Source organism: Metopolophium dirhodum, chromosome 1, assembly GCF_019925205.1.
Source record: "Metopolophium dirhodum isolate CAU chromosome 1, ASM1992520v1, whole genome shotgun sequence".
Lineage (NCBI taxonomy): Eukaryota > Metazoa > Arthropoda > Insecta > Hemiptera > Aphididae > Metopolophium > Metopolophium dirhodum.
The window spans coordinates 54832175-54846482 of NC_083560.1; the positions used below are offsets into that span (position 1 = coordinate 54832175).

Sequence of the window (14308 nt, forward strand, 5' to 3'; positions counted from 1 at the left end):
TAAAATCAGCGATCTGTGTGTTTCGGATTGAGTGTACCTCAGTTCATGGGCAAGTCTGTAAACCAATAACTTCACAACAAACCCTATTTATAACACGGTATTGCAGTTTTGAAGCCTCGCACATATTATTATGGTTATTCGCGTATTGTGTACATAGTAGTTCATGTAAATCATATACAATTAGTCTGATGTAAAAGAGGAGTGGATGTTTTTTATATATGTTAAGGTGAATGACGACATTTGGTGAATGTTGACATTCACCGGTGAATGTCACATTCACCGAAATTTCTGGTGAATGTCAATTTTTTCTTAGATGTAGACATTCACTGGTGAATGTTGACATGCACCATCTGTTTTTGGTGAATGTTAACATGTTGTAAAAAAAGATGAATACCTAGTGATAAAATAATTTTTACAAATTAATTAACCATAAGTTAGGTTAGACTTTCCCCTTAAACTATAAGCTTGGTGTGTTTGAGAGAGAGATAGATAGGTAGTGGATACAGGCAGACAGACACATACCGTAACGTTAAATGCCTAAATGTCTAGGATAATATTATATAGATCATTAAACACCGTTCGATTAAATATTGTGTGAACAATATCATATCTATAAACATTTACTATCTTAACGTATGACACGATAACGTCTATACTCCAATTTTAACTAAAAATGTCTAACATTCACCAAAACTCAATTGTGAATGTCAACACTCACCGATAATCGTTGCGAATGTTAACATTCACCGGTGACTGTTGGCAAATTTTTAATATCCATTCAAAATGTTGACATTCACCAAAAACAGCAGTGAATGTCAACATTCACCGGTGAATGTCAACATTCACCAAATGTCGTCATTCACCTTAACATATATATCATATCCGCGTTTAAAAATTGTATACGATAACTTATGCGTTAATATTTTTTCTGATGAAATTTAAGCGTAAAGATCACTTCTTAATTGGTTGTACCGATGAAAATTAACAAAGTGCGCATTATTGTTTTTATTTGATTTTTTTGTCGTTTGTTTTGAATTAAGTAAATTAATCTATTATCAAACTTTTAGGTAAGTATATTATATGTGCTTAAGCGTTGGCATTTATTCGATATTTAAATGTTTTAAGCGTGATATGAGCATTTTTAATTTGAGATATTTCACATGCCCATCTCTTGCTTGAAAATAAAAATATTGAAAAATCAAAGAAGCTTAAGCACAGATAATGTTCTTACAAATGATAATTATAATAGGACAATTCACTCTAATATAAAAACTAACGGCACACTATTAAAACAAGTGATTGAATATTTGCTATGTCTTACGTTTCTAAGACGGAGACAATAAAACTATGCAACCCATCCTTTTAATTCTCGTTTTATGTGATATAACTGATGTGAGCTTGGTTAATATTTAGGGTAAACTCCAATAATTAAAAATGAATATGTGGTGTAGATTACTAAAAATACTATTTAGATGTGGTGCAAATTACATACAAACTTTAATGTAGGTACCTATATAAGTTGCGCTAATTTATTACAAGTACTAAAATTTGCCCAAAATACCATAATATCCTATATTAAGAACTACCACAGTACTGACTACAAAAAGGAGTATAGAAATTAGGAGCACGATGTACATTGTACATAATATTATAATATTATTATATTATCGACATCGTGAGTAGGAGGAATAAGCTATATGAGTTTAAATAAGTCGAAAAGATATTTATACTATATCTAGTATATTCTTCCAAAAAAAAAAAAAAAATGGATAATCGGTCCGCCGAGGCTGTGCTGCCACCAAATAATATAACAGATTACCGGCAGGTAGTGGTTATGCCTTTGCAGTCATACGGTTTATTATTAAAGTCTAAGAGTTCATTCCTGGGTAAAATGTTATTATTTTAAAATTTAAAATAGATAAATGATTTTATAAAAATTGTTGTATTATAATATAATATTACGCTATATTTTAAGTTTAAAAAGTAATAAAATAAATAGATACTGGCTTAAAATAAGATGAAGTCAGTCAATTCTAATCGATTATAAATAGAACATTATAGTAACCAAATAATTGAACGAAAAACCATTACGTAATAAATCAATTCTTTACCAATAGAAGCAAGCCGTCAACATACTAGAGGAAAATGGAGAAGAAACTTTACCTTTGCGTTGTATGTGACAAGTCGTACAGTGAAAGTGGCCATTAGATGACACATCGACGTACACACACTGGCGAAAAACCGTACGCTTGCGATGTGTGCGACAAAACGTTCAGTGAAAGTGGCCATTTGACGACACATCGACGCATACACACTGGCGAAAGACCATACGCGTGCGATGTGTGCGACAAAACGTTCAGTGAAAGTGGCCATTTGACGACACATCGACGCATACACACTGGCGAAAGACCATACGCGTGCGATGTGTGCGACAAGTTGTTCAGTGAAAGTGGGCATTTGACGACACATCGACGTACACATACTGGCGAAAAACCGTACGCTTGCGATGTGTGCGACAAGACGTTCAGTGAAAGTGGCCATTTGACGACACATCGACGCATACACACTGGCAAAAGACCATACGCGTGCGATGTATGTGATAAATCCTTCAGTCATAGTAGAAATTTGACGGTTCACAAACGGACACACATGCCACACTGACCGGATTGATCAAAGACCTATGACCCAAGGACCATATTCAAATAGGATAAATCATATTAAGCTATGGTAGCACTGTTGATGTGTTAATTTTGTGAGGTACATAGCTATTTCTGAATACTAAATTGATAAATTTTCATTTGAATTAATAAATATTACATTACAATACTTATCTTCGTAAAGTAGTTTTAAATTTTCTATTTAAAATATTTAATATAAAACTTGTGTATTTTGGACTTCAAAAATATTGTCAAGTTAAAAATATTTGGTAATCCATCATACTAGGGACTGTATACCTAATATGAACGTGTCAATGTTTATCGAATATTATGGTTTCAAAAATGGTCAGTTGAGCGTGATATCAAGGTAGTGTTTTTTTTTTAAATCAGTAGACTTTAAAGGTTAATTTATACTCGTTTTAGTATTTGTATGAACTATGTTATAACAAATAATATATTTGTGATGAATAAAAAAATAATTGTATTGGTTGTGAATATTAATTTAAATAATTTACACATTTTTTACAAATAACATCATAATTACATTTAACAACAGTTCTAAGATAAATAACAATTTTATAACTAGAAAATAAAAACAATTAAAAATTATAAATTACACATAAATGATTACCAATAAATTATATAGGTACTATTATTATATACACAAAAAATTAACTAGGTGGGTGGTAGGTATTTCAAACATAAAATTATAAGACAATAATTTATTGATAAATTAAATCTTATTTCTGAGTAAGTGAAATTATGATAAAATAGTGTGTTGTCACTTTATCGGTTTTTACTTGCATACTACACCACAGTACAAAGAGTACTAAAGAAGATTGCCACTATGTATTTTCACTATTTTTTGATTGATTTAAGAACAAGTTATCAGAGACATAGTATTAAATTTTCAAACTCTTTGACAAAGCAATAAAAAAAGACTAATAAAATTGAAAACTGAAAATGTTCCTAAACAGTTCAAAATAAATCAAAATATTTTGAAAATGTTATTGTGTATTGAAAATGCAAATATAAACAATCAGTGAAAATGTCATGTATATATGTTCATTTGTTTTAGAGTTACACCAAAAACCAAAATCGATTTCGCGTAAAAATTCCCGTATTTCCTTAATTTTATGTAGTTTTTCCCGATGCTTTTGAAAACTATTGAACATTTTAAAATTTGACCTCCCGAATGCACCAACTAGATTTACTTTCCCATCGAAGAAGATACTGTCGAAGAAAGTCAAAGTAGTTTTACTGACGGACACAAAAAAAAAACACAGATCATTGTAAAATCAATACATTCAGCGCTCCGCTCAGAATCTAAAATTGTAAAGTTAGAAGTTGGAAAAACCTTTTGTCATGCATACAAATTGTATCTGTCATATACAAGAAAAAGAAGGTAGGTAAGTGGATGTCGCTCTGCTGTACAGTGGGTGAAAAGTGGGTCACTGTAATGGATGGTGTTAAATTTGAATTCAATGATATAATATCATTGTATAAGAAAAACGATTCTGAGCGAAAACGATCAGTCAGCCTATGATATTACCAAGTATATTTGATGATATTATTGTGAATAAAATAATTTATATATAACCTATTTATGTGGATCTTTGTTTTAAATTTTCAATCCTTAGCTATAAAAGTTGAATATTTTATAAATTTTCAACTACAAAATAATTATTAAATTTTGTCAAAATTTGAACTTTAAATGCTTATAAAAAAAATTGTGCTTTTGTATTTTTAATATTTTTCAACTGCTATTGTAACATTATATCAGGAGCCTTGCATTAAATTGTCACGCTTTTTCAACAAATACAATTTTATTTATATTTATAAAAAATATCTAAAAAAAATTTAAAACTGACTTTGTCCATAAACTGCTCAAAAAGAGTCAAATTATTTTATAAATTTTATCGTGTATAGAAAATGCTAATATAAACATTCAGTGAAATTTTCAAGCATCTACAGTCATTCGTTTTTTAATTACAACAAAATAAGAAAATCGTTACATGAGAAATCGAGCGAATATCAAATGTTGTAAAAATATGAATTTCAAACGCTCATAAAAATTTAATTTGACTTTCTTGTAGACATTTTTTTTTGATAAAGGTAGACAAACTTATGAGGAATCTTGTATTAAATTTTCATACCTTAGATTTAAAAAGAACATTTTTAATGAATTTCTAACTCAAAATAATTTGCAAGGTTTCGTCATTTTTACATATTTTGCCAATATTTAAACTTTAAATGCTTATAAAAAAAAATTGTGACGATGGATTTCTAATTTTTTTTATCTGCCTTTGAAACAATAACCTAGGAGCCTTCTATTAAATTTTCAAACTTTTTTAACTAACAAATAAAATTTTATTGATATTATTTTTTTTCTCTTGTTTTTTGCGTCGCTTTTGAAAACTACTGGGAATTGTTTACTTTTGAAGAAATTTTACTGTCCTAAAAGGTGATGACAGACACATAAATAAAAAAATAAAAAAAAACCACACATCATTATAAAATCAATACATTCATCGTTTTGCTCAGAATCTAAAAAAACACACATTATTGTAAAATCAATACATTCATCGTTCCACTCATAATCTAAAAGATTCAAATTATTTTGAAACTTGTATCTTGTATGGAAAATGGTCAATGGTCATATATTATAATCATTTTGTAAAAAGGTGCGCGTCTACCTAAAATATCGGACTTAAAATTCACAACCAAAATATAAACAGATTTCTTCGTGTTTTTGATGAAACGAAAATAATAATATAATAGGTACTAATCATAATAATAATAATAATAATAATAATAATAATAATAATAATAATATTATGTTGTCGATGTTTACATTTCCGGTCGGACGTTGGTTTTTGAACGTTGTGCCCATATAGCATATGTGTAATCATCATATACGTATTTTATATTATAATAAGTAGGTTTACAACGGTTTCCGACAAAAGTTTTTAGCGTAACAAACAACGATGATTACGATGGGCCCTGACCCTCGGCGGAGTCCGACGACGAAGTCATATATTTGCGTCTGGCCAAAAGTGGCCGGGATACGTCCGAACGGCGGAAACGAAACCCTTTGGTACCCCGCCGAAACGGCACTCTGGCAAAGAGTGGTCGGTGGCGTATTAAAATTCTCTGAGCTCATCATCGGCGGAATGTTGCTGCGAGCTGGCTGGCGCACAACGATTATTACTCGGGTCGATGCAAAAGTGAAACGTTTTATGCTCGCCGCCGAAAAGGGATTTAATGAAATTCCAGCCGCCGACGCGTCCTCCGGCTAGGTATTTACTCCAATCAGAGCATAATAATATAGGAAACGTACATAATATACAAATAACATATATATATATATTTATTTATATATATATATATTAGGGGTGAGTCGCAAAGTTGGCCGCGTCTCCATGCCGTATTGCCCGTGAATAGCTCGTCGCGAGCCCTTATAATGTTATATATATATATATTTGGTGCACATGCATATACATAATATAGTGTGTAACAGAATCAAATGATGGATGTAGTATAACAATATTATTGACCGAATATAATATAGTTATATTATTAATACATATCATTTAATCTTAAAGATTTTTTAATGAATTTTTTTTTTAATTTGTATATTAGTAGTTGTACACTTGTACTATAGCTGTGCCAAAAATGTTTTTTCTCATAAATATGTTTATGAAAATGCGGGTAAATGGATGTCGTTCTGCTGTACAGTAGATTACAAGTGGGTCATTGTATAATGGATTGTATTAAACTTGAATTCAATGATATAATATCATTGTATAAGAAAAACGATTCTGAGCGGAGACGGTTTGTCAGTCTGGATATATTATATTGTTATTATTTATTATATCATGTAAGTTTAATTAATTTTATAAAATTATAATTTTTATTCGTTTCTATGGTGAAAAACAAAGCGTTAGAAATTAAAATACCATTTTTAGCGGTTTTTCGTAATTTTTCAGTGGTTTTTCCTGTGGTACTAAATAACTATTGATAAAATCGAAAAATGATCTCTCTAAAGTACCATCTTGATCCAATTTTCTAGAAGATGTGGTAGATATCGAAGCACTCCTTCTAGTAGAAAGTTTGTATACAGGATAAAAAAAAAAAAATTAAAACTATTGTAAAACCACTAGCTTCTTTGCTCCATTTAGAATCTAAAAAAATGTATATGCTATTAATATTTCTATATGCTACTAATTATATTAATAGTTATATAATATGTATAACCAACGGGAACCCAGATATGAATAAACAAAATATAATGTACATTTTTTTTCGTGAGCCAAAAACTGAATTCACGTGTGATGGTGAACCATTCCTTAATCAACCTATGGAAATTAAAAAAAATCAGCTATAACCACCATCCGAGTCTCAAGGAATCTATTGATATACATTTCATTGACAATTATTCATTAGGTAGTTTATGAGTCTATTAATTACAGACAGGCAGACCAACGTCCATTTTTAATTTATAATATTATATAGATTTAGATAGATGTGGTAACCGTTGATTGTAATATTATAATATTTAAAACTAATACTGATTAATGCAAATGTCATTACACTGCAGTTAGTTAATTCTGTTACACACTGAAAACTTGTACCATCGCCATACATATTAAAAATAATTAATAATTATGCATGTGTGTGGTATGTTTAAGTTAAAAATTATAGACAGGTAGCTGTAGATGTATATCTTAGAAATATTATTTTATATCCTTCCTGATGATATTATTACTAGAATCATAACATCAACGCGATTAGTCTCTCCAATAATTGAGTCAACTAGTTTTTCAATGATCCATGATTCCAGTCTTCGTGTTTTTTACATAAACGGACTGGACGTGATTGGATCCACAGAGGGGCCCATTGTCTATTTACTCCAGAAATTATCCTTGGCGACCGTTATAACAACATCCTCTGATATACTTTAGTTCGTAATTCTATAAAATCAGGATACCTGAACGTACTATAATAATCAGTCTGTAGGTTTTGTCAGCTACACACACACACACACACCCACACCCACACCTAATATATATATCACACAAACGGGAAACGAGCTCGTAGCTTTCTAAAAGCACAGCAGCGATAGCAGCATGATATTTACTTATTACTTTGACTATATGCTTGCTTTTACGGAATTTATGCACTCCGTGAGTTGTAGTTACAGCAGATACCTTTTAAACTCGAAAGACAATCACATTCTGATTCGTATAATATTACGAAGTATAAAATATACTATAAAAGTATAATATACCTGACTTTACCATGTCAGTTTATATGAAAATAATAGGGGTGAGATAAATTGCCTTGATCAGGTGAACAAATACTATATTAGGCTTGAAAAAGTTTTATTTTTTTTATATAACACAAGTATATTAGGTAGGCACCAGTTGGTTCACTACGTGAACTCAATTATTGGTTTAAATGCATCACGGAAATAGTGAAACGGTACATGCAATGATAGTATGCCTCTGTTTGTTAAAAGTATGAATACGCTGCATATAAAATATTTCTTTATTTTTATAAAAGTTATTCTTTGTTACATACAATTGGGGAAGGAGTTATGTCGTCAGATGCAACATATATTGGAGGTCCGGCAACAAGACCTCCGTAAATATTTGTACATTATAAAAGGATGATGTCACAAATATTTCAATACAATGATGGATGGAACAGGTAGATTCAATATTGAGTTAGACCCGCTCAAATAAGTGGCGTCTGATCGCAACCTCCGTCCAGGAATAGAGTGGCCTAATCAGGCGCGCGTGGGGGTGAACTTGATTTGTAATCTATTGTCCTGAAGAGAACAGTTTATATTTACCCCAGGATTTGGTGGTCCAGGATCGTGTTCTTTGATTGAATTTGTGTCCCAATGAAATGGTTCTTGTTTCCGGTCGTTGGTTGTCCGCGTCTTGAAGATGTTTCACCACGATATATATATAAAATGTTTCACCATTTTTACAGTCGGAATCAACGGGTTATCTCCTTATATCTCACGGTGCTATTGATAGCGCGTCGGAGTTCTGGCTTACACCATTCTTTGACGTCAGATATAACAAGAGGTTACCACCTATATATATAGCTTCATGTCAAAATGAGGTTAGGCAACCCGTGGCGATTCGTCCACGCAGACTACTTGGTCTGGTGATACGGTTCCCAGGTGGCGCTGAGGTTCGGCTCTTGTGCCGTAGTTCAGGTGTTGATTAGATCTGTACGAAAAATAGTGGTGATACTCTGGGAGTCGCACACAGGATCGTATCGGTCGACGCTGTTTGATGATCGTTGGTTCAGCTCTGGTATGCCGTGGTCCGGCGTCGTTGATTAGACCGTAAGATCGATTGTGACGATGCTCAAAATGAGTTGCGCACAGGATCGTACCGGCCCGTTCTGGTAGCTTGTTACTGGCATGTTTTATCGGCTTCAAATGTTCCTTCGGGTCTTCGGTGTTCGTTGTTTAGTGAGTGGTTCAAGACTGTTGAAGAAATGGAAGTGAATTGGATTATTGTAATATATATTATTGCTTTGCTATTGCTATGGATAACGGCCTGTGGCCTAATGTCGGACTTTTGCCTTTTTCTTCCCGTTTGAGGTGTTTTCCGGATTTTTTGGCCTGTCATTTAAATTTTGTCTGTGAAGTAAATTGGTCTTAAAGTGATTATTCTCCGCTTGCTTTGCTTTGTTAGAGAACTCTGTATCAAGCTTAATACTTCTTTCAGAGAGATGGAAGTGAAAAATGAGAATGATGAGTTTGGGTTGGTATGAGGCAATTATTATCTCAGTGGTTTTCTAAGAAAGTGTTCTTTCGGAGAAGCCATTGTACTGATTTCAGTAGTATGATTGAAACCTGAATTTTTAATTTATTGAGTGAGAGGAGATTTGTTTTGTTTCATGAAGTCTTCAAGTGTCAGGATTTTTACAAATGATCTGATAGTGTCGTTTGGCACTAACAATACTTTTTCTTTACTCATTGTAAATTATAAATACAATATAACTGTGTCGTATGATTCCTGATATCACTATGTAGACAAGAACAGCGTTACGTTATATATATATACTTCAAATTATTTTATTTTAATAAATGTATGAAAACCACATCTATATCTTCCTTCATTAATTTTCCATATTTTATCGACAATAAGCACTGTGATTACAGCATACATTTTCCAAAATTCTGAGAAATCCATATATTCAGACGAATGATCATTAAATATATGGGGTAAATTCGTATCATCTTGTTTCAGTATTATTAAAAAGTTTTAATAAAAATTATTGTCCCATTTTATACGTTTTAATTGATGAACAGAAGTTAAAGAACCAAATATTGTTTGAAAAGTATTATAAAATATATAAACTTATTCCATTGCGTTACTAGATGTACTAGATCTTGTTTTGTCACGTTACACTTGAATAAAAGAACAACCGATAAAGGTTGTTTCACAAGGCATCCAATATAAATGTTTTATCTATTTTGTGGTTTTATGCTTAAAATTGATTTGGCTATTTTGGTGTCCATGAAGTGAGCAATATTGATTAATTATCAAATTAAAGATGAAAATATTTTGGTTCGACTTTAACCTAGTTGATCGACTAAGTTTTTGCAATGTAAGATGGTGTTGACGTATTGGTTGTTTTTTAACTTTGAAATATATGGTACATTTTTTATTTATTTACTTTTGGTTTGTTGTGGATAAAAATAAAAATAATACAACATAGTTAGGTTAACAGTAAAATCACAACTAAAATAAAATCCAGAAAAAAGTTAAATATATACTATAATGTATAAGCAGATGATAATAGTTTGATCACATTACAAAAGTTAAAAGTGATTATTAATACTCATGGCTAGTTGACCATTACATCAGGTGTATCATTAACATACTTACTTACACTAAATTTAAATTTAACAAACTCTTAACCCAACGGCCAACGCCTTAGTCCACTAGACTATGAGTCTACGAACAATTAAATTATTATTTTGTACTGTTTATAAGTAGTTATAATGAATTAAAAAAAAAAAAACAAAGTAACACTGAACTAGAAAAAGCCAGAAATGACTCAAAACTAAATTGGAAAATTATTAAAAACGAGACAAACCGTTCTAAAACAAATTCCTTTATTCAAACTATTGATAACAAATTTGGTGAAAAACTGCACTCCGCAGATAAATGAAAAGAAAAAAAAAATATCGAACTATTTTAATGAGTACCTACTTTACAAATGCAACACAAAACATGTACAACCAAATAAAACTCACGAGATAAAATATTCATAACATAGAATGTACATATACTGAACAACTAACCTCAAATACTACAGACATGTTATTTAATATATTTGGCGTAATTGATGATGAAGAAATTATAAAAGCAATAAAGGCTTTAAAAAATGATTCTTCTCCAGGATTAAATGGAATCTCAGTAAGAATGCTCAAATTAAATATACATTCATTGGTTAAACCACTATCACACATTTTCAATTTAGCTAAAGCAACATCTACTATTCCGGAATGCTTTAGAATTTCAGTAATAACACCAATACACAAAAAAAGTGACAAATCTAACATTGAAAATTATCTCCCAATCTCACAAATATCAAATATTGCCAAATCTTTTGGAAAAATTATTAAAAAATTATTAGTCCATGATTACCTTAAAAGTAATAACCTTCTATCGTGTACCCAATTCGGTTTTAGATCTGGTAAAAGTACTGAACAAGACGTAATTTCAAGAGTATCAAGCTATTATATTTATAATTCTTTCGAAAATAAAAAAATATGCACTTGTTTACTTGGATCTAGCAAAAGCATTTGAAACTATTGATCATAAACTATTACTACAAAATGTTAACACACTTGGTATCAATGGAATGGCTCAGAATTTATTAAGTTCATATTATAAAATAGAAAACAACACGTTCGAATAAACAATGAATTAAGCGAAGAAACTTCAATAATATGTGGTGTACCTCAAGGGACAACTCTATCGCCTACACTGTTTAATATACATATAAACTAAATTAATTACTTGAATACACACAGAAAACTAGTTTGCTACGCAGATGATACAGTACTTTTTGCTGAAGGCCAATCTTGGGATGAAGTATTTGCTAGTGTTCAATCCGACAAAAGTAAAATACAAAAATGGCTATGTGAAAAATAATTTAATCCTAAACTTAGAAAAAACCTACATATTACCACACTATATAGTTAATTCGAATCAACCAAATAAAACAAATCTATGTATACATGAGAATGACTGTTTAAATCAAAATATATGTACATGTCAGACCTTTGTAAAAATAGTTAAAAACTGTGAATATTTAGGTATAGAAATGTGTCATAATCTTAAATGAAATTACCACATAAAATGTTTAACAAATAAATTAAGAAAACTTATGTATACATTTAAAAAATTGACAGATATCTAAGAACTTAATGGTATTTCTATATGGGGAGGTACGTATGATACAACTATAGATCCATTAAAAAAAAATACTTAATAAAATACTAAAATTATCCTAAAAAAAGACTCAAGATAACACACAAAATATTTATACTATGATATAAATGTACTACCAATAAAAAAAAATATTTTATAAAGCGTCAGTACTTTACATAGTTAAGAATAACCTTACTTTTGAAACTGAACACGGTCATAATTCTAGAAAAATATCTTATATCAAAGTACAAACTATGCACAAAAAACTAACACAATTCACATACTCTTATATTGGTCCAAAAATTTACAATATACTACCATTAGAAATTATACACAGCAACTTTTTAAGATTCTAAAAAAAAAAATTACACTTTGGCTATTACAAGAACAAAATATAGACAGACTCATAACAAACATAGGTATATAGGATTACTGCATTATTTATCATATTAGTTGTAAGACTTTAGTAACTATCGTTAATTTTAGTTTTATATTACCATATTATATTGTTTAATTTAACTACACAATTTTTTACATAACACTATATTATAACATTATATTATATAAACAAAGAGAAGAAAATATATATTTACTTATATATTAATATTATAGTTATGTGAGAAATGTATATTACAAATTTTAATTATTTAATTTAATGAATTTAATATTTATATTTCAAATTGTGAACTCATGGGCCCTCACACGAACGTGTTCAGTGGAGCCTCTTATCTTGTTGGAGAATAAATAAAAATTAAAAAATTAAATATTTAAATATTATATACACTTGGATAGAAATACTATGCTGAAAATGATTTCCCACTGGCCACTGGCCTTCCAAGGGTAAACGTTTTAGATAACCGTTTCGAAATCCTCTATAACTGTAGAACACTGGGATAAAACCAACAAATACTACCAACTATTACCTATAGCGTGGCCAGATAAAAAAATAATTAATTTACTTTTAACTACAGATATAGATATGCATCAACATGATATTTTCGACTAACTTATTACTTATTTACTAAAATACTATCTACTTAGATACACAATAATGATTTCGAATAAAAATAAATGAATTAACAACATCGATTTAATCAAAACGTTGTCATTAAATTGCTCACCTTTGAAAAGTAACAGGTAGGTATTATTCTTATTATTTACGTTCGGCAGTTGATCAGCTTAATTCAATTATATTTTGTTATTATTTTATGATCATTTTCAAATTCATAAATATTAAAATAACTTATACTTAAAAATATTTTTATTTGAACAGACGGCATTCGAAAATGTGATCCTATTAGATTTAAGATTTGGAGTCTTGGAGACATATATAAAAACAGGAGAAATACATAGCCTACAATAATATGAAGATATATAAATAGTGTATTGGTATTATACTTCTAATAATATAACTTCATAATAATTCAGATATACTTTTGAATGATTTATAAACTCCTTTATACTAATATTATTGTGTATAAGATGACCAACGATGTTTGATATGATTTAATAGTTATAGTTTTAAATCTTAAGATTTTAAAAATGTACAATGGTTGAGTATGTTTTAAAAAAAGTTATCGTTGGTACCTATAATAAAACAATTAATCCACTGTTTCAAGTTTCTGTTGTTTTACGTGTTATTTACTCACCTGAAAATTTAAATTAATAAATCTTATGAGGTTTCTATATCATATTGTATCTATATTTTGTTAAAATACCGTAACCAAACGATTAATTAAAATCCTTTACAAGTATTCAGACTATAAAATATGTTTATATACGAATTAATCAAAAACTTATTATTATTATTATTATTATCATCGGATAAAATGTTTATACTTTATATGCCATAGAATAAAGAGCTAAATTTTCAAAAGTCTTGTAGAAAATATTTTATAGAGTAGGTACTTGCAAGGGGAAAATTCAATATTTTAAATATCATGTGAATCGATAATACAAAGCGATGTATACGTACATGGTACTTATAAGTTTAATTTTGTTGGTACTTCACAAAGATTATTTGATATAACGTTTAGTTTCACAAAGCGTAAATTAAATTTAACTTTAAGTTTATATAATATGGCAGGTTAACTGTATCTTAACACGTAAGTATCTCGAAAATATTGATGAAAAATATTTTTAAAAACGTTTTAAATGTATTAATTAAAAAAAATAAGT

At 29.7% G+C, this 14308-nt stretch overlaps 1 protein-coding gene across 1 annotated transcript; it reads left to right on the forward strand.

Moving 5' to 3' along the window:
* Positions 1-540: 540 nt before the first annotated feature.
* LOC132934708 (zinc finger protein 765-like) lies at positions 541-13625 on the forward strand. Its single transcript, XM_061001036.1, is given in 1 exon segment — positions 541-13625. A coding segment is annotated over 1 exon segment (516 nt). The 5' UTR covers positions 541-2145; the 3' UTR covers positions 2662-13625.
* The last annotated feature ends 683 nt before the right edge of the window (positions 13626-14308 follow it).